General features: G+C 45.1%; 1 protein-coding gene across 1 annotated transcript; it reads right to left on the reverse strand.

Annotated features, from left to right (window-relative positions):
• Positions 1–3,531: 3,531 nt before the first annotated feature.
• On the reverse strand, positions 3,532–19,169 carry LOC115077777 (vomeronasal type-2 receptor 26-like). The gene is made up of 4 exons (XM_029580063.1): positions 18,915–19,169; positions 7,983–8,210; positions 7,040–7,163; positions 3,532–4,448 (listed from the first exon to the last, which is right to left on the reverse strand). Exons 1-4 carry the CDS (start codon positions 19,167–19,169, stop codon positions 3,532–3,534), a joined length of 1,524 nt encoding a protein of 507 aa, XP_029435923.1.
• Positions 19,170–26,875: the final 7,706 nt, after the last annotated feature.

Below are 26,875 nucleotides of genomic sequence, written 5' to 3' on the forward strand. Positions count from 1 at the left end.
CACATCCCTAGTAGGTAGGTAGGTAGGTAGGTAGTGTAGGTAGTATCCATATGGGTTTAATTTACAAGAGACTTTATACAAGCTATGTCTGGAATATTTATTTATTTATTTATTTATTTATTTATATTTTTTATATACCAGCATTCATGAATAGAGATGTGAATCATGTGATCGATCGTCTTAACGATCGATTTCGGCTGGGAGGGGGAGGGAATCGGATCATCGCAGTTTGGGTTTTTTAAATATCGTGTAAATCTTGTAAATCGAAAACCGGCACACTAAAACATCCCTAAAACCCACCCCGACCCTTTAAAATAAATCCCCCACCCTCCCGAACCCCCCCAAAATGCCTTAAATCACCTGGGGTCCAGTGGGGGGGGGAGGGGAAGGGGGAGGGCGGGAAAACCGGCACACTAAAACAACCCTAAAACCCACCCCGACCCTTTAAAATAAATCCCCCACCCTCCCGAACCCCCCCAAAATGCCTTAAATTACCTGGGGTCCAGAGGAAGGGTCCCGGTGTGATCTTTTACTCTCGGACCTCCGTGCGTTGTAGAAATGGCGCCAGCGCTAGGGACATAAGGTGTGGACGGACAGGCAAATGGAAACCTCAGTCTCTGGCAATTCAAACTAGTAATCTATCACAGCATGGATCCTTAAATAAAACAGTTTTCTTTAGTTTCAGGGCAGAGAAGAGAACTTCCTCTGTCTTGCTAATGAAGTCATGATCTGTTTGCAAATGCTTAATTCCTAACAATTTGTACCATTATACACTCTAGGGGCCATCCCATTCCAGGGAGCCCTTTCCTGCTCAAAGGAACATGAACTCTCCCCGTTGTTGCAGCCTATCTCTTACCACCTGTTGACCCATGTTCAGAACAAGAAAATATCTCCAAGGTACTCAGACTGTGGCAAACACAACACAGTGAGACTATGCTCACAGGGGTAGATTTTATAAATTTGCGCGAGCGCGAACACAAGTACGCTGGATTTTATAAGATACGCGCGTAGCCGTGCGTATCTTATAAAACCGGGGTCGGCGCGCACAAGGGGGTGCACATTTGTGCAACTAGCGCACGCCGAGCCCGGCGCACGTTGCCTGTTCCCTCCGAGGCCGCTCCAAAATCGGAGCAGCCTCTGAGGGAACTTTCTTTCCACCCCCCCCACACCTTCCCTTCCCTTCCCCTGCCTAACCCACCCCCCCGGCCCTAACTAAACCCCCCTACCTTTGTTGCCAGATTTACGCCTGCCAAAAGCAGGCGTAAATCTGCGCGCGCCAGCGGGCTGCTGGTGCGCCATCACCCGACCCGGGGGCTGGTCCGGAGGCCTCGACCAAGCCCCCGGCCGGCGCCACGCCCCCCGGTCCCACCCCGAACTGCCCCCTGACCCCGAACACGAAGCCCCAGGACTTACGCGCATCCCGGGGCTCTGCGCGTGCCGGCGGCCTATGCAAAATCGGCGCACAAGTGCCCTGCATGCATAAATCCAGCCGGATTTACGCGCACAGGGCTTATATAATCCGGCCCACAGTGAGATCCTGCTCCAGGTCGCCACACTTTGAAGACTCGTGCTCCACTCTAGGGGCCAACCCATTCCAGGGAGCCCTTCCCGGCTCAAAGGAAAGGGAACTCTCCCCGGGTGTAGCCAGCCTGTGTCTACCCTCTGACCCATGTTGAACCACTGTTTACATGGTAACCTCCTCTGCCTCGGCCTTAAAATTTCTCTTTTGTATATCTGCTAACTCTGCCAGATTTTAAAAGACCAGTGAAAGCTCAGTAGACGCCAACAGAAACACCCCACTCTAGGGGCAAACCCATTCTAGGGAGCCCTTTCCTGCACAAAGGAAAGGGAACTCTCCCTGGTTGTAGCCAGCCTATATCTACCCTCTGCCTCTATGCCTTGCTGCCATACACCAGATGACTCATTCAACTCCTTGTGTTCTGGCCACTATCATCGTTCCTCAGTGTGTTGGTGCTAGTCTTTCTGCTTGCTATGTTCCTCCTTCATTGTGCTGTAGGATGTTGATGCTACTTGTCTTACTGCTTTGCCTGTCGTGCTGCCTTCGAGGGTTCATGCATCTGTTATCGGTGCTCTCTTTTGAAGCTGTGGTGTGTTTTTGACACTCTCGCTGCTGCTTTGTGCCTCTATTAAAGCACTCTTCTTGTGACTTCTGGTACCCCTTTGCCCCTTTAAATTACCTTAGGCTATTCATGCCACTTTGGTGCCACTTTGCCACAGTTTAAATACCTTAGAGATGTTTTGTTGTTCTGATGATTGCTCCCCAGAAGTTTCATCAAAATGTATTTATTTATTTATTATTTAGAAATTTTTTATATACCGCGGCACTTTATAAACATCACCTCAATTTACAATAAACAATAATTCAGCAACTAGCTTTACATTCTAATGACCAAAGAACAAAACAAGTACAAATAAATCAATGTATGATAGAAACATATAGTACAACATAAAAGAAGCGTAAAACGGGTAGTAATATAGAAGGTAAGTATAAATAACTGGGTATTTTCAAACAATAGTAGTAAGGTGAGTCAAAATTGCATTCTATTTGAAGAATGGTATTGTATTTTAGGGGACACATATATAGATTACAAAGGATTGCCAGTGGGAGAAATTATTGAGGTAAAGTGGATAACAGAGGGGATGGAGTGATTGGCAGTTCAGATTAAGAAAATTCCTATTATGGGTAAGCTTGTTTAAATAGCCAAAATTGATAATAAAACTCCAATTCTGCAGCCAAAAATAGGCTGCAAATACTTCCCCCATTGACTTTAATGGGAACCGGAAAACGAATGCACGTATCAACGTATCGGGGCGCCATTGTAGGAATGCAACGAATATGCCTCCCGACGATTACGTATCACGAATGCAATGAATACTTTCTGGCTGCACATCCCTAGCTTCAGCCATGCCCCCGCCCCGCTCCCTGGACCACCCACTCCCCGCCCCCTTTTTGCAAGCCCTGGGAAATACTCATGTCCCGGGGCTTGGATGCACCACCAAGCCTATGCAAGATAGGCTCGGCACACGCAGGGGCAGGTTTTCAGGGTTACGCGCGTAGCCCTTTGAAAATCTGCCCCATTGTGTGGAGGCATTCCAAAGAGCAGGATTAGGTAGGGGAGGCAACAATGCATGTAGTTTTGCATTTTCAAAATCAAACATATTGTTTTGCTGCAGAAAAATTCTGTCAGAGAAAGAAGCAAATCTCTGAGGGTCATTTTTCACAATGCAATATTCAAAGACAAGTATACTTTTATTTTCCCTTTGAGAACTGGAGCAGAGTCTCCAGATAAAAAGTATACACAGATTTTTGAAAATTGCCTCATTTGTGTAAGGAGTTGGGTTGGAAACTCTTGGGATTTTTTGAATGCAGAAATAGGTCCTTATTTCACATGAAGCACAAAGTAATGGCACACAGTTTGAAACACTCACTTGTTTTCATCAATTCTGAAAGTAATACACTTTATTGCTAAGGGGATATGAAGATCAAGGCCATTTGGAAGAAATCCTATCTCATTTTGCTTTATTAGGAAATTGTTTTCCAATGATATGCCCCCTTGTGTTCAGGTCTGGCCTGACCAGAATAATGTAGCACTTGGGGATGAATATACAGCCCAGCAGTCCAGTGCTGGAAGCCAGGATGGCAAAGATCTCCACTGCCACCATATATTTGCCTTTGGTGCTCAGATATGCTGGGATGAAGGAGACCCAAACACTGCAGAACACCAGCATGCTGAACGTGATGAACTGGGCCTCATTGAAACTGTCAGGCAACTTCCTTGCCAGGAAAGCCACAATGAAGCTTAACAGAGCCAAGAAGCCAATGTATCCAATCACACTATAAAATGCAATGGTGGACCCCTCGTTACACTGTAGGATCATCTTGCCAAGTTCAGACTGTATGTCATAGTCTGGGAATGGAGGAGAGATGAGCAGCCATGCAATGCATATCACAACCTCACCCAAGGAGCAGATAAGAACTAGACAACTGGAAAATCCTGTCCCTACCCACTTCCTTAACTTGCTATTCGGCTTGGTGGCATTGAAAGCAATGACAACCGTGATAGTTTTTGCCAGCACAGAAGAAACAGCAATGGTAAAAATAACCCCAAAAGCAACTTGTCGGAGCAGACAGGTGACTCTTCCAGCAGGGCTGATGAATACCAAGCAAGAGAGGAAAGAGAGAAGGAGGGAGAGAAGGAGGATGTAGCTGAGATCCCGGTTATTGGCTTTCACCACAGGGGTATCCTGATGTATAATAACAATTACTAGTACTAAAGCAGTGATGATGGAGAACATGATGGCAATGGAAGCTAGAGCTGAACCCAAGGGATCTTCATAGGACAGGAATTCTATGACTCTTTGGAGGCACTTATCCTTCTTCTCATTGGGCCATTGATCTTCAGGGCACTTTATGCAGGTCTCAGCATCTATTGAAGATATTATATAACAATTCTTATTTTTTAAACATTTTTATTCCAATGGTTCAGCTGGTATGTCAATTTGTTTCAAACAAATGCTGAAAAACCTAGGAATGAGGCCATTATTCGGTCATTATTAATGGAATGAACAAAAAATGGATGACATTTGTTTTTTTCATTTTCAAGGGGAAAAAGAAAGGAAGGAAATAAGGGGGGAATATCTCTGCTCCCTTCCCTCCCCAAGCCAGGGTTCATGCCCCAGGATGGGCCCAGCTGGGGCTTCCTTGGGTCCCTTCAAACCTCCTTCCTCTGGCAAAATTGAGTGGGTCCTGGGCCTACCGGGTGGGGCTGCACCAAACCTCTCTAATCCCCTTCTCACCCCATTCAAAAATCATCAGAGCAAGGCATCACCCCAGCCCCCACGTCTCAGTATCTGTTGGTATAGAACAGCTGTGGCATTGAAATGTGTAAAGGTAATCTCCACTTACCCCGTCATCACTTATTCTTTTAAAAATACAAACCCACATGAGTAGCTTTAAAGTGGGGTTACACTGGTGCCCCAACTAGATAGGCAGTAATATATTGTATGGCTTTGCAATTTCTATAGATTAGAACATGGGATCCACTGACACTGAGACAATTGCCAAAGTGATATCACATTGGAACCATTCACTACAATGAATACTACCATCTTTTAAGTGAGAAGAGACAGCAAGGGTGAATGGGCATCACTTCTGCCTGCTCCAATGCTGCCACCATCGATGGACCCAATACAGGGATAAGTGGGGGCAGGGGAAGTCCCTGGACTACATTTTCTGAAGGGTATCAGAGGTACTGGATAAGTTCCAGCTAGACTTGGTTAAGCCTAGTCAGGGAAGCCCAGGTCCCACTCAATATTGCTGGCAGAAGGAGAATTGAAGAGGCACCACTTAACCCAATCTGACCCAGAAACCTTGTCTTGAAGAGCAAGGGACTGGGAGACATAATTCAACATTTTTTTTATTTTAGGCTTTTTGGTGAGTTTAAATGAACCAACCAGAAAATAAAGACAGCAAATTAACAAACAAAACCCTTCCCCTGAGATGAAAGAAAACATAAATAAAACAAAATCTCTAGGCTGTAGTACCCTACAATTTAGAAATTTTAGGAGAGAAATAATAACTTGGATTTAATTTTATTGTTGACGCATTGAAATTTAAGAAATATTGAAATCTATTTTATGTCCTGGGCAAAACAATGCATATAGGGGCAGATTTAAAAAAAGTACGTGCGCGCGTACTTTTGTTCGCGCAACCAGCACAGACAAAAGTACGCCGGATTTTAAAAGATATGCGCATAGCCACGCGTATCTTTTAAAATCTGGGGTCAGCGCGCGCAAGGCTGTGCAAAATCGGCAGCCTGCACGCGCCGAGCCATGCAGCCTGCCTCCATTCCCTCTGAGGCCGCTCCGAAATCGGAGCGGCCTCGGAGGGAACTTTTTTTTTGTCCCCCCCACCTTTCCCTCCCTTCCCCTATCTAACCCACCCCCCAGCCCTAACTAAATCCCCCTCCCCTACCTTATTTTGCGTCGCTGGCTCCCTGCCCCGGCACTGGCCACTGTGCCGGGGCACTCGGCCCCGCCCCCGGACCGCCGTCACACCTCTGGACACAGCCCCAGACACGCCCCGAATGCTGTGCCACTCCCGGCATGCCCCCCCCAACACACCCCTGGCACATCCTCCAAGCAAAGCCCCGGGACTTACGCGCGTCCCGGGGCTTTGCGCGCGCCGGCGGCCTATGCAAAATAGGCACACAGGGCTTTTAAAATCTACCCCTTAGTGTACATTTGAAATTGCTAAAATGATGCTTGTTGCCTCCCCTATCACACCACCCACTCTACCCTGTCTTGTATGCCTTTCCATTATGCAGGTAAAAGAATGCTTGATGTGGAACAAGGCATATACTTTAACCGCATAGAGGGTGAACAATTTTAAAAAACTAATTCCTAATACTTTGAGATGTCTGAAGTGCATGATAGGACTTTACTACATAGAATGTTTCTTTTTGCTTCTTGGTGTATGTGCTTTACCATTAATCATGTTGTAGAACTGCATTGAAATATCTAGTATATTGCAATATTGTTGCATGTATTTTTGTAATACGTGCAGGTGCGTACCTGTGTTTGCTCACATTGAGTTGGTAAGTGTAGATGTTCCATATTTCTGCCATGATATTATGGGGTAGATATTAAAACCTGCGCACGGGTGTCCATGTGCGCACACAGCATTATTTTGAGCCTAAAAAAGTGAATAGATGTGATATTCTAAACCCCCCTCCCCCTATTCCTTTATCTTACCGTTTGCGACTGCCTTGGGGCAGGCGCAGGTTGCTCGCGCCGGCACCCTGCCGGCACACGAACCCTCAGCACAGCGGCAAATGGCCGCTGTGCTGATGACCTCTAGCTCACCCCACCCCATCCCGTGGACCACCCTGCCCTGCCCCTTTCCCGAAGCCCCGGGACTTAGATGCATCTCGGGGCTTTACATGCATCACTGGGCCTTTTTAAAATAGGCCCGGCGCGTGTAGGGCTTTGAAAATCTAGGCCTATGTGCTTTGCCTACCTGTTTTGTTGGAATATTGCCCTTCAGAGCAAGGGACACAGTCAAAGCAGCAGACTGGTTTCAGTTTCTGAAGAACTTTCCTGTATCCAGGAGTACAGCTCTCAGAGCACACAGAGCGGGGAGTCTGAGATGAGGAAGAATGAGAAAATAGTCACATACCATATTCAGCAGGTGCCTATCTCTGTAAGGAGCTTCGTATGCACCTCTACTATCAAAACTTCTGGTGTATTCATTGGGGCAGATATTCAAAGCTGGTCATGTAGGTAACTTCGCCGGTTAGAACTTATCCGATTAAGTTACGATGCATGTTCAGTGGCACGGCAAAGCCTTTAAATATATGTGCACACTTCACCAGATAAGTCTACCTAGATAAGTTTAGACCTGCTCTATAGGGAGTTTAAACTTAGACATAAACTTATATGGCTAACTCTGAATACCGGTACAGCTAGCTCTCTCCGCCTCCGATCCATCCAGTACATGACTACTTTTTTTATGAGTGTATTTTTTTAGCTATATAAGGGACTTATGGCTTGATTCACTAAAGCTTTTCTCCCATACTGCATCTATGGGAAAAGACTGATGAATCAGGCCTTTATATGACAAAGCGGTGTCCACTGAGCACATTCAGCATCTACTACTCAGCCACATAAGTCCTGTGTATCTTGCTAAATAGCACTGAACATGCTTTAAATATTGGACCCATTGTGTATACGGAAGAGTATTTCTGAGCTGTTGCTGGGCTACTGCATTGAAATAATGCAAAAATCAGATTTGGTGAATTTTATCACAAAAGTGAAAGACTATTTGTTCTATGTCTTATTTCTCCATCCTTAATTTCAACAAGAATGTGATTCAAACATTTACCTAACCTCTGTGTTTTTTTTTATCCTTCCTTACTTCTTCACTACAAAGTATACAGAAAAAAAGAATATAAATGGTAAACCTGTCTAAAGGAAGGATTCCACAAGATGGCACTTTTGTCCACAAAGAGCTGCTGCCCACTTGAAGCTGAGAGATTGAATTTTCCAACATTGATGCTTCTGAAGTAACCACTGGGGTGCAGGACCCAGTTTATAATGTCAAAGTGAGCTGGGACATTCCCTTCATCATCGAAGAAGATCTCATGCCCATCAGGGGTTTTAAAATGAACCTCCTTGATGAATTGGTTGAGCTAGAAATGGAAACAAATGGTTAGACAATTCTGTTTGATTAGACCTAAAGCCTTGGGGGCGGATTTTAAAAGGAGCGCAAATAGCCTACTTTTGTTTGCGCTCCAGGCGCAAACAAAAGTACGCTGGATTTTAGTAGATACGCGCGGAGCCGTGCGTATCTGCTAAAAACCTGGATCGGCGCGCGCAAGGCTATGGATTTTGTATAGCCGGCGCGCGCCGAGCCGTGCAGCCTACCCCCGTTCCCTCCAAGGCCGCTCCGAAATCGGAGCGGCCTCGGGGGGAATCCTCTAACGCCCTCCCCTCACCTTCCCCTCCCTTCCTCTACCTAACCCACCCGCCCGGCCCTGTCTACACCCCCCCTTACCTTTGTTGGGGAATTTACGCCTCCCAGAGGGAGGCGTAAATCCCCGCGCGCCAGCGGGCCTCCTGCGCGCAGGGCCGCGACCTGGGGGCGGGTACGGAGGGTGCGGCCACGCCCCCGGACCGCCCCGGGCCGTAGCCACGCCCCCGTACCCGCCCCCAAAACGCTGCCGACACACCCCGAAAACGCCGCGATGACCGGAACCGCCCCCGACACGCCCCCCCGACACGCCCCCTCCGAAAACCCCGGGACTTACGCGAGTCCTGGGGCTCTGCGCGCGCCGGTAGGCCTATGTAAAATAGGCTTACCGGCGCGCAGGGCCCTGCTCGCGTAAATCCGCCCGGTTTTGGGCGGATTTACGCGAGCAGGGCTCTGAAAATCCGCCCCTTGATATTTTGCACTACTGCAGACTTGATTCCACATTTATTAATTCAACCCCTTTTTATGTCTATTATCATATATCCAAATCATGCAACATTATTATGAGTCTACAAATGTGAATAGATGTGATACCTGAATGAGTAAGCAGTAAGAGAACATACATTTCAGCAAGATGAACTAAGTATAGTCTGAATCATATAAAACTAGCAAAGATCTAGCATCTTAAAGGAGCACAGGAAGGATTAGAAATGGGTTTGCAGGGACTTTCCCACTTTAGAAGTGATGGTGATCACATGTCATACAAACTCCTCCCAACTAATTTAGTTTTATAATTCCCATCTGTGAGGTACTCTACAAGAAAATCCCTCAGACCACATTAAGGGACCAGCCTTAATTCCCATGGAATCTGGAGCCTCAGTCCAGTTGCTACAGGGCAGCAGTAACTGCAGAACGCCCTGCAAATCCAAATTGACCAGACGCAGGTGCTGTGAGAAAAAGTATGCAGTGAAACACAGTGCTAACTTAGGCCTAGATTTATCATTTTGCTATAAATATAGCAAGCATAGCGCCCATTATAAAAAAAAAAAAAAAAAGGGAGCATGGCTAAACAAATGTCCCATCTCCCACATCAGTTACATACCGATATGTCTATTTACTATTATAACACTGTAAGAGGGGGGTACTGTAAATGTGAGGTGGGAGTTTGGTGGTAGGGTAGACTTAGGGGGCACTTTTACAAACATTGTCAGAGTTATGACCTGAAAAATATACGGCAGTGAAGATTTTGTGTCATTTGGCTTGCTGAAAGGGAAAACAGAGGTAGATTTGTACTATGTGCTCTCTACCTAGGTTGATGCATTTACATAGCTCTCTCTCTCTCTCTCTCTGACTTTACCCCAGAAGCTTACTGAGAGCAGTGGCTTGGAAGTAGCTGCACACAGAAGGGCAGACTGGGGTGGAGGTAGACAACATGTTTTTTTCTGAAACAATTCCAAGATGACCTAGGATACCCTATGCAGCAATGGTTGTTCAGTCACCCAAATCTTATACTAGAGACAGCGATGGAAATGGTGGAGGCTTATTACCAAACTCAATCCATTACTGAATTGCTACAGGCTGAGGGGAGACCACCTGACCCAGGTAGAGGATGCAAAGAGACTGGTGGAGTCAGACAGAATGGGCTTTTCTCCTCAACTGCAAAAAGTTATGGGACTGCCATATTTCAGTTGCAGAGAGAAAGAGGTCATTTTGCATGGGACTGCCCCCGCAGGGAAGGTGAACCAATGGATATTAATGCTGTGACCCCACACGTTTGTAATGTTGTGGATCTTCCCAGGTGGGAAATCTCTACTTTTCTGAATGTGGGTGAGCTATTTGTCATTCCTACCCAGGCATTGGTGGACTCAGAGAGTTTAAAAACACTCATTCAAAGAGAATTAGTGAAATGAGTACAGACTGACTACAACAGCCATGACCCTCACATGTATCCAAGAGGACCAACGGCAATAACCAACAAGCCTGCAACAACTGAAGACCCTGTCAGCCAAGATAGAATGGAAGGTATGTGAGGGAGTCTGAGGAAACTCCCTCAGACCACCTTAGGGGACTGTCCATAGCTTTCTGGCCTGGTCCTCCTTAAGTCCAACCTAGCAAGGTATTCTTGGCCCGAGGAATATCCCTGCAGCCTAGAATAAGGAGACATGGCCCAGAAGGCTTAGAGAGGCCAGGGGAGCAGGCAGGAATTCAGCATACACTAAAACCTGCTATGTATGATGTGTCCATGGTATCTGAATGTGACCTGAGTCATTTGTTGGTTTGCTTTGTACTTTGACACTGTAAATAAATTGCATAAAAGGAAACAGACAGAGTCTGTCTCCTTATACCTTCTGGCTGCTTCTAAGCTGCTTTCATCAAGTTACTACATCATCATTGCTTCAGAAATCCCCTGTGTTTATCCCATGCTTTTTTCAGTTATCAAATTATTACAACATATGATGAAATAATTAAAAAAAAAACAAAAAACCCTGACATACTCCAACCCCAATCCTCTTTCTCACTAAGGGTAGAGGCAGAGATAATCACCCACTATCAAGTCCTGTCTCAACGAAAAAAATAAAAATGCATTCTCTAACAATCCTGAGTTCTCCTGAAAGAAATCAGAAAGTGACAACCCCCTTTAGGACATTCCTTTTGGAGTGTCCCATCACCTGCATTGGTTCAAACAGGAGCTCCCTCCAGCAACGGAGGGGAAAGGGCTGCAGGTCAATGCCAGAACCAGAGCTGCAGGAGCTGGATCAGGAGCCAGGAACAGCCTCAAGAAGCAGAGAGCTCTCAAATGGATTAAATGCTTCCTCTCCCACAGGCCTTATAGATAACATTTGAGCTGTCTTCTCTCTCCTGCACTGGGCCTCTATTTATGAGCCCTCAATGAAATCAGGAGAGGGAAGGGATGTGTTATTCTGTATATTTTTTCGGCAGCTGCAACACTAGTTCCTAACACACTGGTAGTAATCTCACCATTATGTGATTGTGACATAGAATGGGGCATTTTTCTCTCTGGCTAAATGTTTTTGATATGTTCTTTAGGTTCTTAGATTTTCTGCTAAGAAGAAATTACCCCAGTGACAGTGATGCACATGAGTCTGTTAGGAAGAGTAAAGTAGACCTGTGAACACTCCCCACCATGACTCACATGGGCTCCCACCCCTATTATTCTGCAATTGGTCCCTGCGGTGGTCTCTGTATAGCCAGATCCAGTCTATATATTCTCTTCAAGGGTACGGCATGAATTGAATCAGGCCAGATTCAGGGATCTGCGATCAGTTCCCCGTCATTCCATTAGCTGGATTTCACCTGAATTATCAGCCATATCGGTGCCTGTCTTCATGCCAGTCTCCTTCCTCCCAGTGTTTGGGGCCTGTACCATCCTATTAAGGTAACTTTACTCCAGCTCTGAGAAATCCCAATTGCCAGGGCACCTGATATATGTTCAGCAACATAGACCATCTCATGTCTTTCTGTTTTCCAGGGGTTGGATTCAGTGGGTCCAGGGAAGCAGAATCCAAGGAAGCAAGCTCTAGGTCTGCATAGACAGTCACATTTCCCACCATTTCTTAGCCCTTTTTAACAGACTCCTGCCTCCCTGTTTTACCCCTGAATACGCTGAGTTGCCTCCACTATTCCCCTGACTGGCTCCAGAGATTGTGCCCAGGGATACATCAGAGCTTCCTGCTCTAAAGTGCCCACTGGGTCATGAGTTGTCTGGGGAACTCCTGCCTTCATCCAATGCATCCAAGGAGTCCTTAATGTTTAGTGGCTTGGCCCAGTTCTTGGTAAACTCTAAAAGACAGGACTGTTGACATCTGCTGCTTGCTGTCAAATTGGATATATAAAATTTTAAAAAAACATTGTTTTGTATTATCCATTTGTTTAGTGAGGACTCCAATTTAGTTTCAAAACAAAGATTGAAAATAATGTTTATTTGTTTGATTCATTTACCATTAAAGTTAATGGGGGATGCATAGCAGTTTATTTTGGGCTACGTAATCAGGATTTTCTCATGAAATGTAATGGAACTTGTGAGAATAAATCATCAGAAGGGAGAAATCATGCCAAACCTCTTAAACTGTGGTAAAGTGGCACCAAAAGTGGCAGAAATAGCCTAAGACTCCGTAAAGGGGCAAAGGGATAGGAACGTTGGCAGGAGATCTCCAAGGCACTCTGAGAGAAGCTGAGCTGAGAGCCTCCTAAGGCTCCAGAAGAGGGCACCAGCAATAGTGGCGTGAACTCACGATGGCAGCACAACAAACAAAGTGGCATCAACATCCTAAGGAATGAAAAAGGAGGAGGAAAGACAAAGTGGCAGTAGAAATCCCAAGGTACTGATAAAGATACCAAGCAGCACAATGAGTACCATCAAGGTACCAAAATAACATGACAGGTGCAAAGCAGCCCCCCCCCCCAGAGCAGCAGGAACAACTCAGGGTGTAAGATCTAGGTTATGGCAGCAAGGAATAAAGAACTCTAAGGTGTACAGTTTAGGCAAGTAAGCAAGGCTGAGTGGCAAACACCCACAAGGTATAGCATGAGTACTATAGCAGCAATGCAAGATGGCATGAGAGATGACAATCATTCTGTTGAAGCAAGTTTGCCAATTCTCAGAGTCGGTACAAGAAAATGAACTGTGATAAATATCATTTTCTTGAAATACATTTAATATCACATTCCCTGCATGATTCTGATCAAATTTCTGGGTATAATTTTGATTTTCTTGTGGAATGAGATTTTGAAAGAAATGCTTATTACATGCCGAACATCTTAATAGTTTCTATTGAGTGTGATTTGGTTTTCCTGGTAATTTGGGAGAGTTGCTATATATACAAATCTTTTCCCAGATTCAATAGCTGAACTCTGGCTGTTCTATTTCCTGTTTCAATGATTTCGCATGAGTTCACTTTTCCCTCATAAATGGCTTCTCTCTTTATGTTTTCTGTCCTGTCTGAATTACTTCCTGCAGACTGATGGCATCAGTGTAATCAATCATCAAATGGCCTAGGAGATCCAGGCTGGGATAATTGTAGATGACAGGGTTAGAACAAAACAAAGAACTTTAAAATAGCTGGAGGAGAGGAGGATATGCGTTGTTTTCATTTTTATTTATTTTCTGAGAATAAAATAATCACCCCTGCAGAACTAATAAACAAACAACAGCAAACAAAAGAGGTACCAAAACTCCCATGCTCATGCATAGTGACATAGCAGGTAGACAGAGCAATAGCACCAAGAGGCACAGCAGGCAGGCAGAGCAGTAACAGTCAGGCCCCCCTGGTATTATTAGGGGCATGGCAAGTAGACAGCAGGTGGGAAATCCCCCATAGCAGTATATGGAGCATAGGGATGTGAATCGTTTTTCAACAATTAAAATTATCGTTCGATAATTTTAAAATCATCATAAATCGTTAAAGAACACGATACAATAGGAATTCCCCTAATTTATCGTTAAAAAATCATTAATCGGGTTAGTGCGCACTAACCGGGAGTTAGTGCGCACTAACCATTGTTAGTGCGGACTAACAGAAAATGATACAAATTGACACTTTTCAGGTCAGTTAGGAATGAATATGTATTCCTATTGGCTGGCTGCCCTCTTATTTATTGATGTTACCAAGGTTCCCACTGAGGTGATGGTTGGGTAGATGGGAAATGGAAATGGCTGGTAGACCAAAAAAGTAATGTGATCAGTCAATGTGACTAGAACTTGTGCCCTATCCCTGATACCGGGAGTGTTGTGATCTTCCTGCATGCAGTGCCACATCTCTGATACCAAGAGTGTTGTGATCTTCCTGCACGCAGTGCCCTATCCCTGATACCGGGAGTGTTGTGATCTTCCTGCACGCAGTGCCATATCCCTGACACCGGGAGTGTTGTGATCTTCCTGCATGCAGTGCCCTATCCCTGATACCGGGAGTGTTGTGATCTTCCTGCATGCAGTGCCACATCCCTGATACCGGGAGTGTTGTGATCTTCCTGCATGCAGTGCCCTAACTCTGATATCGGGAGTGTTGTGATCTTCCTGCACGCAGTGCCCTATCCCTGATACCGGGGGTGTTGTGATCTTCCTGCACTCAGTGCCATATCCCTGATACCGGGAGTGTTGTGATCTTCCTGCACGCAGTTCCCTAACCCTGATACTGGGAGTGTTGTGATCTTCCTGCACGCAGTTCTCTATCCCTGATACCAGGGGTGTTGTGATCTTCCTGCATGCAGTGCCCTATCCCTGATACCGGGAGTGTTGTGATCTTCCTGCACGCAGTGCCCTATCCCTGATACCGAGAGTGTTGTGATCTTCCTGCACGCAGTGCCGTATCTCTGATACCAAGAGTGTTGTGATCTTCCTGCACTCAGTGCCCTATCCCTGATACCGGGAGCGTTGTGATCTTCCTGCACGCAGTGCCATATCCCTGATACCGGGAGTGTTGTGATCTTCCTGCACGCAGTGCCCTATCCCTGATACCGGGGGCGTTGTGATCTTCCTGCATGCAGTGCCATATCCCTGATACCAGGAGTGTTATGATCTTCCTGCACACAGTGCCCTATCCCTGATACCGGGAGTGTTGTGATCTTCCTGCACGCAGTGCCCTAACCCTGGTACTGAGGGTATTGTGATCTTCCTGCACGCAGTGCCCTATCCCTGATACCGGGGGTGTTGTGATCTTCCTACACGCAGTGCCCTAACCCTGATATGGGAGTGTTGTGATCTTCCTGCATGCAGTGCCCTATCCCTGATACCGGGGGTGTTGTGATCTTCCTGCACGCAGTGCCCTATCCCTGATACTGGGATGTATGCAGGAAGATCACAACACCCCCGGTAACCGGGATAGGGCACTGCGTGCAGGAAGATCACAACACTCCCGGTATCAGGGTTTGGGCACTGTGTGCAGGAAGATCACAACACTCCCGATATCAGGGATAGGGCACAAGTTCTAGTCACATTGACTGATCACATTACTTTTTTTGTCAAGCTACCAACCGTTTCCATTTCCCATCCCCCATATATTGTCAATGGGAACCTTGGTAACATGAATAAATAAGAGGGCAGCCAATAGGAATTCATATTCATTCCTAAACTGGCCTTAACAGACCTGAAAAGTGTCAAATTGTATCATTTTCTGTTAGCGCACACTAACTCCCGTTAGTGCGCACTAATCGGAAAAAACAATTTTTTAACTAAAAAATCGTGCCAAACACGATTTTCTTCTCCTGCCAGACGATTTCGATCGTTAAGATGATCGGGCACACGATTCACATCCCTAATGGAGCATGGTTGCTGGGGTTCAGGCAGCAAGTCCTCCATTTCTGTATTACTCTTTACTCTGATTGAATCCTATGGCCCATAGACTTTAATGGACCAAATAAATCAATGAGGGATAAAATGAAACAAATAGGATGTGTTTATTTCAGGGACTTCCTTCATTTGTTCTGAGAACCCCTTTCATTTTAAATGAATGCAGATCCTTAGTGTCTATGCAATCCAGTACAAGAGGTATTCATGTAGACTGGAATGGTCTGGCTCACCCTAATCCAGCTGGTAGCTGAGAAAAGAGCTGATTTAGTAGATGAAGATGAGGAAGAGCAGCAGCAGTGGGGCAGCACAGGGAACAGATGAGCCAGGAGAAAAGCTGCAAATGCAGCTTCTCTCTAGCTTTTCCCTTGCTATAATCTACCGTTCTTCATTTTTAATTATTTTAAAGCTTTCTTAAACTATGAGACGTCTTTAAAGAACCAGGACATATTTTCTAAAAGTGTTCATTGTATTTAAATATTGGTTGTCTATTTGCATAGGAGCAGGCCATGGAGGTGTTTTTGTTTATCATGAGCCTGTCCCTTTAAGGGGAAATGTACAGAAAAAAAGTCACAGAGAAGAGGGTAAAGTAATATGTTTGCTTAAGATATGGGGAGGAAGGGAAGAGGCAATTGGCTTTCTATAGAACCTGTAAACCACATCTGCCTTTCCCCCACGGCTCTAGCTGATAGAACAAGGGGTAAGCAGACTGATCTTGCCTACCCCTTGTGCCACAACTAGGTCTGGTTTTCAGGGTATCCACAATAAATATGCATGAAGTATATTTGCATGTACTGCCTCCATTGTATGCAAATATATCTCATGCATATGCATTGTGAATGTGCTGACATCCAAACAGGTTTGTGGCATTCCAGGACAGGAACTGCCTACCTCTGTGATAATGGGAATTTGCTGGCCGGCAATGGGCTCACACTACATGGCTTGGCACATTATATGTTGGAGTTAATTTTTGTTACTTTGGATGAGGACACAGACACAGGCTAGTTTGAAGGCACAGGCCAACCTCTGAGTGAACTCATATTTACTGGTTTGCATTGTAAAATGTATACAAACAGGCAAGAGTTTGTTTATTTTAGTTATTCCAGTAGGTCTATGATGAGAAATCAAGCAATTAACTTATACTAAAGCCTAAGAGAAAATTAAGGCCACACCGTTGTGCCTGAAACTGATAAGAACTCAGAGGGAGGGAACATCGCTGCTTTGCCAAAACATTTTAGTGTATACGGAAGTGATAACAGTTAGAGAGGGAGAACACGCTTCTGGACAAGACAGCACAGGCTGATCCTTTGGAAACATGTACGTTTTTTATATATATGTAGAATTTTTATCTACTATTACTTCTTCTGTATGATCTGAATTTATTTATTCTATCCTCCTATAGCTCAAATAAACTTACATTCCTAAGTACCTGGAACTGTGACGTACTGAATCAAAGTTTGTGTGAGACTGCATGTGTAGAGAATAAGCTCTTGGGTTCAAGCCCCCAGATATAATCCCAGTGTTTTTATATTGGGTAATAGGGGTGTGCATTTGTTTTCGATGTATTGTGAATCCGCAACATATATGCCATATTTGTTATATTTGTGGGGGTTCCGAAACGTATGGCGAACCCCCATGAATACAACGGATCACCAACGAATAGGCCCCCCACCCTCCTGACCCCCCCAAGACTTGCCAAAAGTACCTGGTGGTCCAGCGGGGTTCCTGGAGCGATCTCCTGCACTTGGGCTGTCGGCTGCTGGTATTCAAAATGGCGCCGATAGCCCCATGACATAGTAAGGGCCAAGGCTATCGGTGCCATTTTGAATACCAGTAGCCGACAGCCCGAGTGCAGGAGATCGCTCCATAAACCCCACTGGACCACCAGGGATTTTTGGCAAGTCTTGGGGGGGGGTCAGGAGGGTGGGGGGTTATAGATAAATAACTTTAAAGGGTTGGGATGGGGCTTTTTGGGCGGAACAAATGTATTTTTGACATATGAACGGATCGGGGGCCACCGAGAATGGATGCAATGGATTTGGGCCCCTAGGAATCCGAATCCCGAATGGGACGAATCCGTCCCTGCAACACATCCCTATTGGGTAAGCCCCCGAGGTAGTCCTATGTGCATGCAGATGATAAGCCCCTCAGGTAGCCGCCAGTAAGGACCTCGGTGAGATTAGCAGAATGCCAGGGTGCATGGTCTGAACCCAGAACAGTACCAGATCCAGAAGTTGTCACATGGCCATGCATTTCAGGCCACCATGAATCATAAGGAAGTATGGTAAACTCCCGCACCCCCAACTTGTAAGTTGAAGCAGTGGGGTTTGAAGGGAAAGAGGCACCAGGAGAGAAAAGGCTCATTGCTAACAACTGCTGACACTCTTGGGGAAAGCAAGGGTCAGTTCCATAAGACCATCTATATAGCCTTGGTTCTGCATAAGGATCTATGTTACTCTCTCATATTTTATGAATTTGCACCTCCGATGTCTACTATGTTACTAAAAATGAATGCTACTGTAAGGAAAAAAGCATTATACTTTGTAAAAAAATCAAAGGTATATTTACCTGCCATGGTTGAAAGTCCTGTTTTAGATCCCCCCCAAGTTGAGATTTAGCTGTGTACATGTTGTGCAAAGCATGAGCCAGTGCATAGACTGCGGTGTAAAGACTGTATGTGAACTGAAAATTATTCACATCAAACTGTGAAAGTGAAAGGTTAGACAGAGTCTCCAGCCCCGTGCAGCTATGCAAATTCAAATTTTTAGTCCCGTACACAATCTCACACTGGAATGCCTCCCTCCACAAAGGTTTCAGAACAGAGGGGTCTGGGAATGTGGATGGGTGGAGATTATGGAGGAAATCCTTGAAACTTGGAAGTTCTTTTTTATGAATGGCAATTTGTAGAGAAGCATTCAATATGCTACAAGAAGAAAGTAAGTATGGGTAGTGTATGTTATTTAGGTTAGAGGTGGCAGAAGATATGAGCCACTGCTTGCCAGTCATCTCTTTCCACCATTGGAAGCAGAATTGTGCTGCTATGTAACTGGTAGTGCTGTAGATGATAATCACATTAGCCAATGACTTCTTCACCTTGTCAATAACCCAGTTCCTTCTTACAGACTCTTTAACTGTACGGGTGATGGCCAAAGGTGTTTTTTCTACAAATTCCACACAACTTCCACTCCTGATAATCTCCCTCTTCAGTTCGTCGCTGCCCCTCTGATCACTCTCATCATCCGAGGTGAGAATCCCCACCCAGGTCCATCTGAAGAGGTTCAGGAGCTGAATCAGGACCTGGAACTGAGAATGATCATTCGGGATCGTGCGATAGAAGAACGGGAACTTAACCCGGTCATTGAAGAGTATGTCCATAGATCCGTAACTTATCTGTGATTAAAAAGAAAACATAAGAAACGTTCAGATTTCTTTCCTTTTTTAAATTTAAATTGTATTAGGTTTATTCATTTAGGGGCGGATTTTAAAAGGAGCGCAAATAGCCTACTTTTGTTTGCACTCCAGGCGCAAACAAAAGTACGCTGGATTTTAGTAGATACGCGCGGAGCCGCGCGTATCTGCTAAAAACCTGGATCGGCACGCGCAAGGCTATGGATTTTGTATAGCCGGCACGCGCCGAGCCGCGCAGCCTACCCCCGTTCCCTCCAAGGCCGCTCCGAAATCGGAGCGGCCTCGGAGGGAACTTTCCTTTGCCCTCCCCTCACCTTCCCCTCCCTTCCCCTACCTAACCCACCCGCCCGGCCCTGTCTAAACCCCCCCCTTACCTTTGTCGGGGGATTTACGCCTCCCTCCGGCGTAAATCCCTGCGCGTCAGCGGGCCTCCTGCGCGCCGGGACGCGACCTGGGGGCGGGTCCGGAGGATGCGGCCACGCCCCCGGGCCCGCCCCTGAAACGCTCCCGACACGCCCCGAAAAAGCCGCGCGGTTCGGGCCCGCACCCCGACATGCCCCCCCGACACGCCCCCTCCGAAAACCCCGGGACTTACGCGAGTCCCGGGGCTCTGCGTGCGCCGGTAGGCCTATGTAAAATAGGCTTACCGGCGCGCAGGGCCCTGCTCGCGAAAATCCGCCCGGTTTTGGGCGGATTTACGCGAGCAGGGCTCTGAAAATCCGCCCCTTAAAGTAATGAAATAAAACAAGAATATTGTAGGTTATGAAGCAAACAAAAGCAAGAAAAAGGTACTAATTCTACCATAACCTGGATAGTCACAACCAGTTTGTCACAAAAAGGGGTGGGGAGGGGTAACGGTAACAAATTCACTCAGTCTCACACACCAGAAAGACAATGTGTTGGTAACAGTTGGCCGCAGTTTTATTGTATATTGTTCGATAGATGCAAAATGATATCTAAGTACCAGAGCCATGACAATAGATCTATCTATCTAGTGCCCCTATGGCAGGCAATGTGGCATCTCATGATCTGGAGCCCACACAGTCAAGCAAGGCCCTGTCCTTCCGAGAGGTGTTTCCCTTGGGTGTTCCCAGTTACCTATCTCAAACAAGCAAAGTGACTGTCCAAGTGATGTGGGCACCTGATCTTCTGCTTCCTGAAGGCAGACAACCTCCCGCAGCATATTGAGGATAGTGGACCACACACGATGCATTACTTCCAAATGAAGACCCCCCTCCCACCTTAGGTGCCCCATCCCAGCTGAGACATAAAACAAACATTAAGATGAATGATGACTTACTAACTAGCTATTCAGGAAACCATCAAAATTCTGCGGGGGTGGGTGGGGTTCAGCAAAAGCAATAGCACAGGAAGCAGGAGCAAAAGGGCTGGAACTCCGACCATGCCTGAAGTTAGCTACCCATGTTGCTGGCTCCATCTATCAACCGTTCCCCATCTTCAAACAGCCCTATGGGCATGAAGGATGATGCCCGGCCCACCTCTTAGCAACTCGGTCCCTCCCCCAGCACAGCCCTTTCAGCGTGGCCTACCCTGCTTCCAGCTGCCCCCCCCCCCCCATTCCTCTATTGGCCCATTGTTCCATGACACATGCCCACATCGGATGGTGACATCATCATGTGTTGCACGCTGATGATGTCACCCGATGCCACAGCCAATCTCAGCCACACACGACAAGTCAGCTGGGTCCACCCGGGTCAGGGTGGACCCAGGTCAGGGTCAGGGTCAATAACCCAGCGCCGGTTTATTGACAGTGTCCGTGCATCAGCCCAGCACGATGCCTTAATCATAAATTTTACATAATCTACATCTTAGTCCACTTTATGAGGGGAGGTCTTTAATTCCATAATACAAACATAACAATAATGAGGAAGAATATGAAACATTGTTTATCTATACTTTAATCCAAATTCTTCATCATTAATAAAGGTCTCTAAAAGTAACTGACCCATGCAGTAGTTACACGATATTAGGCTCCATATTAGGAGCTACCACCCAGGAAAAAAATCTAGGCATGCATAATACATTGAAATCAGCTCAGTGTACTGCAGCAGACAAAAAAACAAACAAAAATGCTAGGAATTATTAGGAAGGGAATGGTGAATAAAACAAAAATTTCATAATGCCTCTGTATCACTCCATGGTCAGACCACACTTTGAGTACTGTGTACAGTTCTGGTCACTGCATTGCTAAAAAGATATAGTTACACTGGAGAAGGTACATAGAAGGGTGACCAAAATGATAAAGGGGATGGAACAGCTATGAGACAAGCCTAAAGTGGTAAGGGCTATTCAGTTTGCAGAAGAGATGGCTGAGGGGAGATATGATAGAGGTCTTTAAAATCATGAGAGGTCTAGAACAGGTAGATGTGAATTGGTTATTTACACTTTCAGATAATAGAAGGACTAGGGGGCACTCCATGAAGTTAGCAAGTAGCACATTTAAAACTGATCAGAGAAAATTCTTTTTCACTCAACACATATTAATTAAGCTCTGGAATTTGTTGCAAAGGATGTGGTTAGTGCAGTTAGTGTAGCTGGGTTCAAAAAAGGGTTGGATAATTTCTTGGAGGAGAAGTCCATTAACTGCTATTAATCAAGTTGACTTAGGGAATGGTCTCTTCTATTACCGGCATCAGTAGCATGGGATCTTTCTAGTGTTTATGAACTTGCCAGGTTCTTGTAGCCTGGTTTGGCCACTGTTGGAAACAGGATTCAGTTTTGTTAGGAACTGGGGAACATTTTGGGGAAGGTGGAGTCTCTTCTGAAAGGGATGGGCTCCACATTAACCAGGGTGGAACCAGACTGCTGGTGCTAACCTTTAAAAAGGAGATAGAGCAGCTTTTAAACTAGAACAGAGGGGAAAGCCGACAGTCACTCAGCAGCACATGGTTCAAAGAGAGGTATCTTCAAAGGATACTAGTGATGCATTAGAATTAGGGCATTCCGACAGTGAGGTTCCAATAATAAGAAAAGTAGTCCAAGTGCCTGTAACTAAAAACTCAACTGAGCTAAAAAATTCTAACTTATCCCTATCAATTAAAAAGCAGAATGAAAATACAAACAAAAAACAAACTTTGAAATTTTTGTATGCTAATGCCAGTCATCTAAGAAGTAAGATGGGAGAATTAGAATGTATAGCAGTGAATGATGACATAGACTTAATTGGAATCTCAGAGACATGGTGGAAGGAGTACAACCAATGAGACAGTGATATACCGGGATATAAATTATATCGCAATGACAGTGAGGAGCACTCAGGAGGCGGCGTGGTGCTTTATGTACGGAATGGCATAGAGTCCAACAGGATAAACATCCTGCATGAGACTAAATGCAAAATTGAATCTTTATGGGTAGAAATCCCTTGTGTGTCAGGGAAGACTATAGTGATAGGAGTATACTACCGTCCACCTGGTCAAGATGGTGAGACTGAAAGTGAAATGCTAAGAGAAATTAGGGAAGCTAACCAAATTGGTAGTGCAATAATAATGGGAGACTTCAATTACCACACACTATAAACAGTTATGATCAAACACAACGAATGCAAATCTTCGCTAAAAAGACGTCATGTAAATATGATTTTACTTAATGTGCTGTTTACTTACAGAGCCATCATAACACCTGCAGGCATACCAGCATTTTTTGCTTTGAGGTCTTGCCACTTCAGGTCACGTTTAATCATTGGCTCTAGTCCTTTATTCTACTACTTGTATTTTTTAGGTTTTTGAATTTTTTCATAAAATTCTGTGTCGGGGTTAAATCTTCCTTGAAGTGACTCTAAATGTCAGAATTACAAATCAGTCCGACGCGCGTTTCGCATCGCTGCATCAGGGACTGAAACACACTCCGCTTCAGTTTTTTACGGATTGCCCCGTTACTCAGATTACTTGCTTGGCTATTATTTTTCTGCAAAGGACAAACAACTTGTAGTTACTTAATGGAGCACATTATATTAATGTAAAATTATTTGGCACATGCCTTGGTGATGCTGAATAAAGGCAACAGTAAACTCACCCAACCTTGCCGCCGTTTCCTCTTACCGGCGTCTGAGCAAAGTTGCCGTGAGAAGTCCACTGAATTTAAATGATTTTTCAGCTGTGTGAAATCAGTTCAATTCAGCTGTGTGTGCGCTGGGGCTCGAAAAGGGGGTCCTGTCCTCGTCACGGCCCTTTAAAGGGCCGTTGACGTCATCGGCCCGTGCAGCTTCGTCTTCTCCTGTGCGCCGGCCGTGGTGGGCATGGCCTAGCCCCATTCCTTTTCGCGCGCAGGAGGAGCGGGGTGATGGTCCTGATCGCGCGCCGGAGTTGGTGCTTCGGTGCGCACCTCTCCTTCTCCCTTCGAGGGGGCACCGTCCCCTGTGGGAGAGGGGCGGCGCATCGGTTATTGGTGGGCTCTGTCTATTCGGTTCAGGCCCACCCATTTCTAGGAGATATACAACCTAGGCAATCTATCAAACTCATATATCACCAGCAATGATCCAGGCTAGCGAAAGGAGGATAAGACTGGTCATTACTATACCTGTGGGAGTTGATAGATCCCTGTAAGTTGGGAAATTGCATGTGACGTATCTGATGAGAGACTTCCAATAAAACCGGCCACCTGGCCTTGCTGGTGACAGTTGTAGCCAGGAGTAGGATCCTCTTCTCCAGATAAGATACTTAGGGCTCTGTATACTGAAACACCGGCATGACAACAGGAGTCATAGATATGGAAGCCCAAGGTGATGTTGGGTAATATCTCAACATTTTGGTTGATCTCCTCAATGGCAAAATAAAAAGCCAAAAGATGCCGATAGTAACGGAGATTCAGTCTGTGAACAAAGTTTATTACAATTTATCACCCACATTTTAGCCAGAAAGTACAGATGTTGAGGACGCCTACAAAATCCTGTTTGTAGAAATAGCTGTTCTAAATTTTTCCCAACTATATTCAGTGGCAGACTCATGTCCATAAGTCCCACTGAATAAGTTGGAAAATGTATACACATAACTTTACCTGTTTACTGAATATGCATCTCAAGCTGTCTCATTCTCAACTAAAGTAAATTAACTCCAGTTGGATTATTTTAAAATTCTTCTATCGGAGTTAACTTGAATTTTCAGACTGAAGAAATGTGGCATTGTACTGAATAGGCTATTTTAAATGGTGTCTAGGAGTGTATATAATAGGGAAGTGCATGGTAAAAGTTTTCATTTCATGTCATTTTGTCACTATATTTTAGTTGTTTGGCTTTCAGCATTTCTATCATTTCAGGATTTGCCACTTCTTTTCTTTATGTAAAAACATGTGATCCTGGATCTGGGTGCCCCATCCAATCTCCATCACACTAGTTTTTTTTTTTTTTTTTAATTCCATTGTGGGTAACTCCCTCCTGCCTTATCTCCTCCCAATCTGTAAGCCATAGAGTCAATCTGGTTCTCCAGCTAGCACCCTCCCCACCAACCATAAAGTCTCCTGTGACCAATACTCCCCACGGCATGCTGGAAGCATTTTTTCTTACCTCCTTCTGTGCTGGCTTCAATGCTGGTTTGAAACTGCTACGCTAGTTATGCTGACCATACTAAAGATAGTCAAGAAAGGTAGCATAGGATTACATTTTTGTCAAAACAGTGCTGCTCTGGTAGCTATTTTAGCAAGCCTAACATAGTAAATACATTGGCTATCTTTACTATAGACAGCATGACTGGCATAGTGTTGTCATTCCAACGTTAAAGCTGTGTCAGAAGCTGCTGGAAATGTGTGCTCCTGTTACACTGATTCTGCTGCAATCACTAAGAAATGAGCAGCAAATCAAAGAGGACAGAATATTGTATGGAAAAAAATATTAAATGGTGGTACTGGAGACTTAATTGATCTTCTGGGTGTCCCGCTGAATAATGTCTAAACTGGTTGAAAGCTAGATTTCACTACAATCAGGCTCTTAGTGATCAGGTAGAGCTTCATCTATTTCAAAACAAGGCTAGATATTACGCTGAGAACAATAAATGTGGCCATCTTCTCTCTTCGCTATTAAAGAAAAGAGCGGATAAAAAGAAAGTAGTGAAAATCCAGTCTCCTACCAATCAACTTCTGACATCGGATAAGGACATATTGCAAACTTTTCGCGATTTCTACGCAAATCTCTATCAAAGTGAAGTCTCTCCTTCAGCTACTCAAATATAAGATTTTTTGTCGTCCTTGCCTCACTGCACGTTGACGGACACTCAGAGCCTCCAACTAGATGCTCCGTTTCAGACTGCGGAAATCTCTGCAGCTATATCGTCTCTACAGCCTGGGAAGGCCCCGGGTCCGGACGGATTCAAGTCTGACTTTTTCCAAGCCTTTCAAGGAACATTATGTACATATCCGCAATCTTATTTTGCATCTCTTTTGCTCAATCCGCAGGCTTCCCCTGATTTTACTGAAGCGTGCGTGGTTGTTCTACCAAAGCCAGGTAGAGACGAATCTCTTCCTTCTAATTACCGCCCAATCTCTCTCCTCAACACAGATTACAAAATTTTTGCTAAAATATTAGCTACTAGGCTATCTCACCTCATGCCGTTACTTATTCACCCAGATCAATCTGGATTCATTAAAGGTCGATTAATCTCTAATAACTCTCGCCTGTTTTTGCATTTAAGCCATCTTCAATTTAATGATGCTGAGCCGACTGTTGCCATATCTCTGGACGCGGAAAAGGCCTTCGATCGTGTCGAGTGGCCTTTTCTTTTTCATGTATTGCAATGGTATGGGCTCGGGCCTGTTTTTCTTTCTTGGATTAAGCATATCTACCATTCTCCCTTTGATTATCTCTATATTAATAATCAGAAATCCACCCGATTCCCACTTTATAGAGGCACAAGGCAGGGGTGTCGCCTCTCCCCCTTGCTTTTCAACCTGGCTTTGGAACCACTCTTAATTGCTATCCGCACCAACTCTAATATTACAGGTATAACTGTTGGAACGGATACCTTTAAATTGTCTGCATATGCTGATGATGTTCTGTTCTTTCTTACTAAGCCTTCCTCTTCCTTATCTGCTCTTTTTTCTCTTATCTCTCACTATTCAACGCTCTCTGGATACAAAATTAATTGGCACAAGACTGAGCTTCTCCCTCTTAACCATAGTGGATCCCTTCTGGATCTCTCCCAATATCAAATACAGAAGATGAATAAGGGTCTTAAATACCTGGGAATTTACTTCCATACTGATCCCAGCGACACTATTACACAATGTGAATCAACGATCGTGCCGCAACTCAGGGGCGCCACTCTTAAATGGTCTCCTCTCCATTTAACTTGGTGGGGAAGGCTGGAAACTATTAAAATGGTCCTAACCCCGAAGATCACATATATTCTTGCTATGGTTCCTATTTTCTTCTCAGCCAATTTTTATTCATATGTTGATTAGGGATGTGAATCGTTTTTTGACGATTTAAAATATCGTCCGATATATTTTAAATCGTCAAAAAATCATTAGGGCCACGATACAATACCAATTCCCCCGATTTATCGTTAAAAAATCGTAAATCGGGGGAACGGGGAGGGCAGGAAAACCGGCACACTAAAACCCCCTAAAACCCACCCCCGACCCTTTAAATTAAATCCCCCACCCTCCCGAACCCCCCCCAAATGCTTTAAATTACCTGGGGATCCAGCGGTGGTCCAGAACGGCGG

The sequence above is a fragment of the Rhinatrema bivittatum genome, chromosome 16 (genome assembly GCF_901001135.1).
Source record: "Rhinatrema bivittatum chromosome 16, aRhiBiv1.1, whole genome shotgun sequence".
NCBI lineage: Eukaryota > Metazoa > Chordata > Amphibia > Gymnophiona > Rhinatrematidae > Rhinatrema > Rhinatrema bivittatum.

What these genes read in the sequence shown, in the direction of transcription:
- LOC115077777 (XM_029580063.1), bottom strand. Translation starts at nt 19,169, where the DNA reads ATGGACATACTCTTCAATGACCGGGTTAAGTTCCCGTTCTTCTATCGC. An exon ending in CCCGTACAGTTAAAGAGTCT is followed by an intron (nt 8,211 to 18,914) that starts GTAAGAAGGAAC and finishes TTCCATTTCTAG; the next exon opens with CTCAACCAATTCATCAAGGA. An exon ending in GCAATATTCCAACAAAACAG is followed by an intron (nt 4,449 to 7,039) that starts GTAGGCAAAGCA and finishes TATCTTCAATAG; the next exon opens with ATGCTGAGACCTGCATAAAG.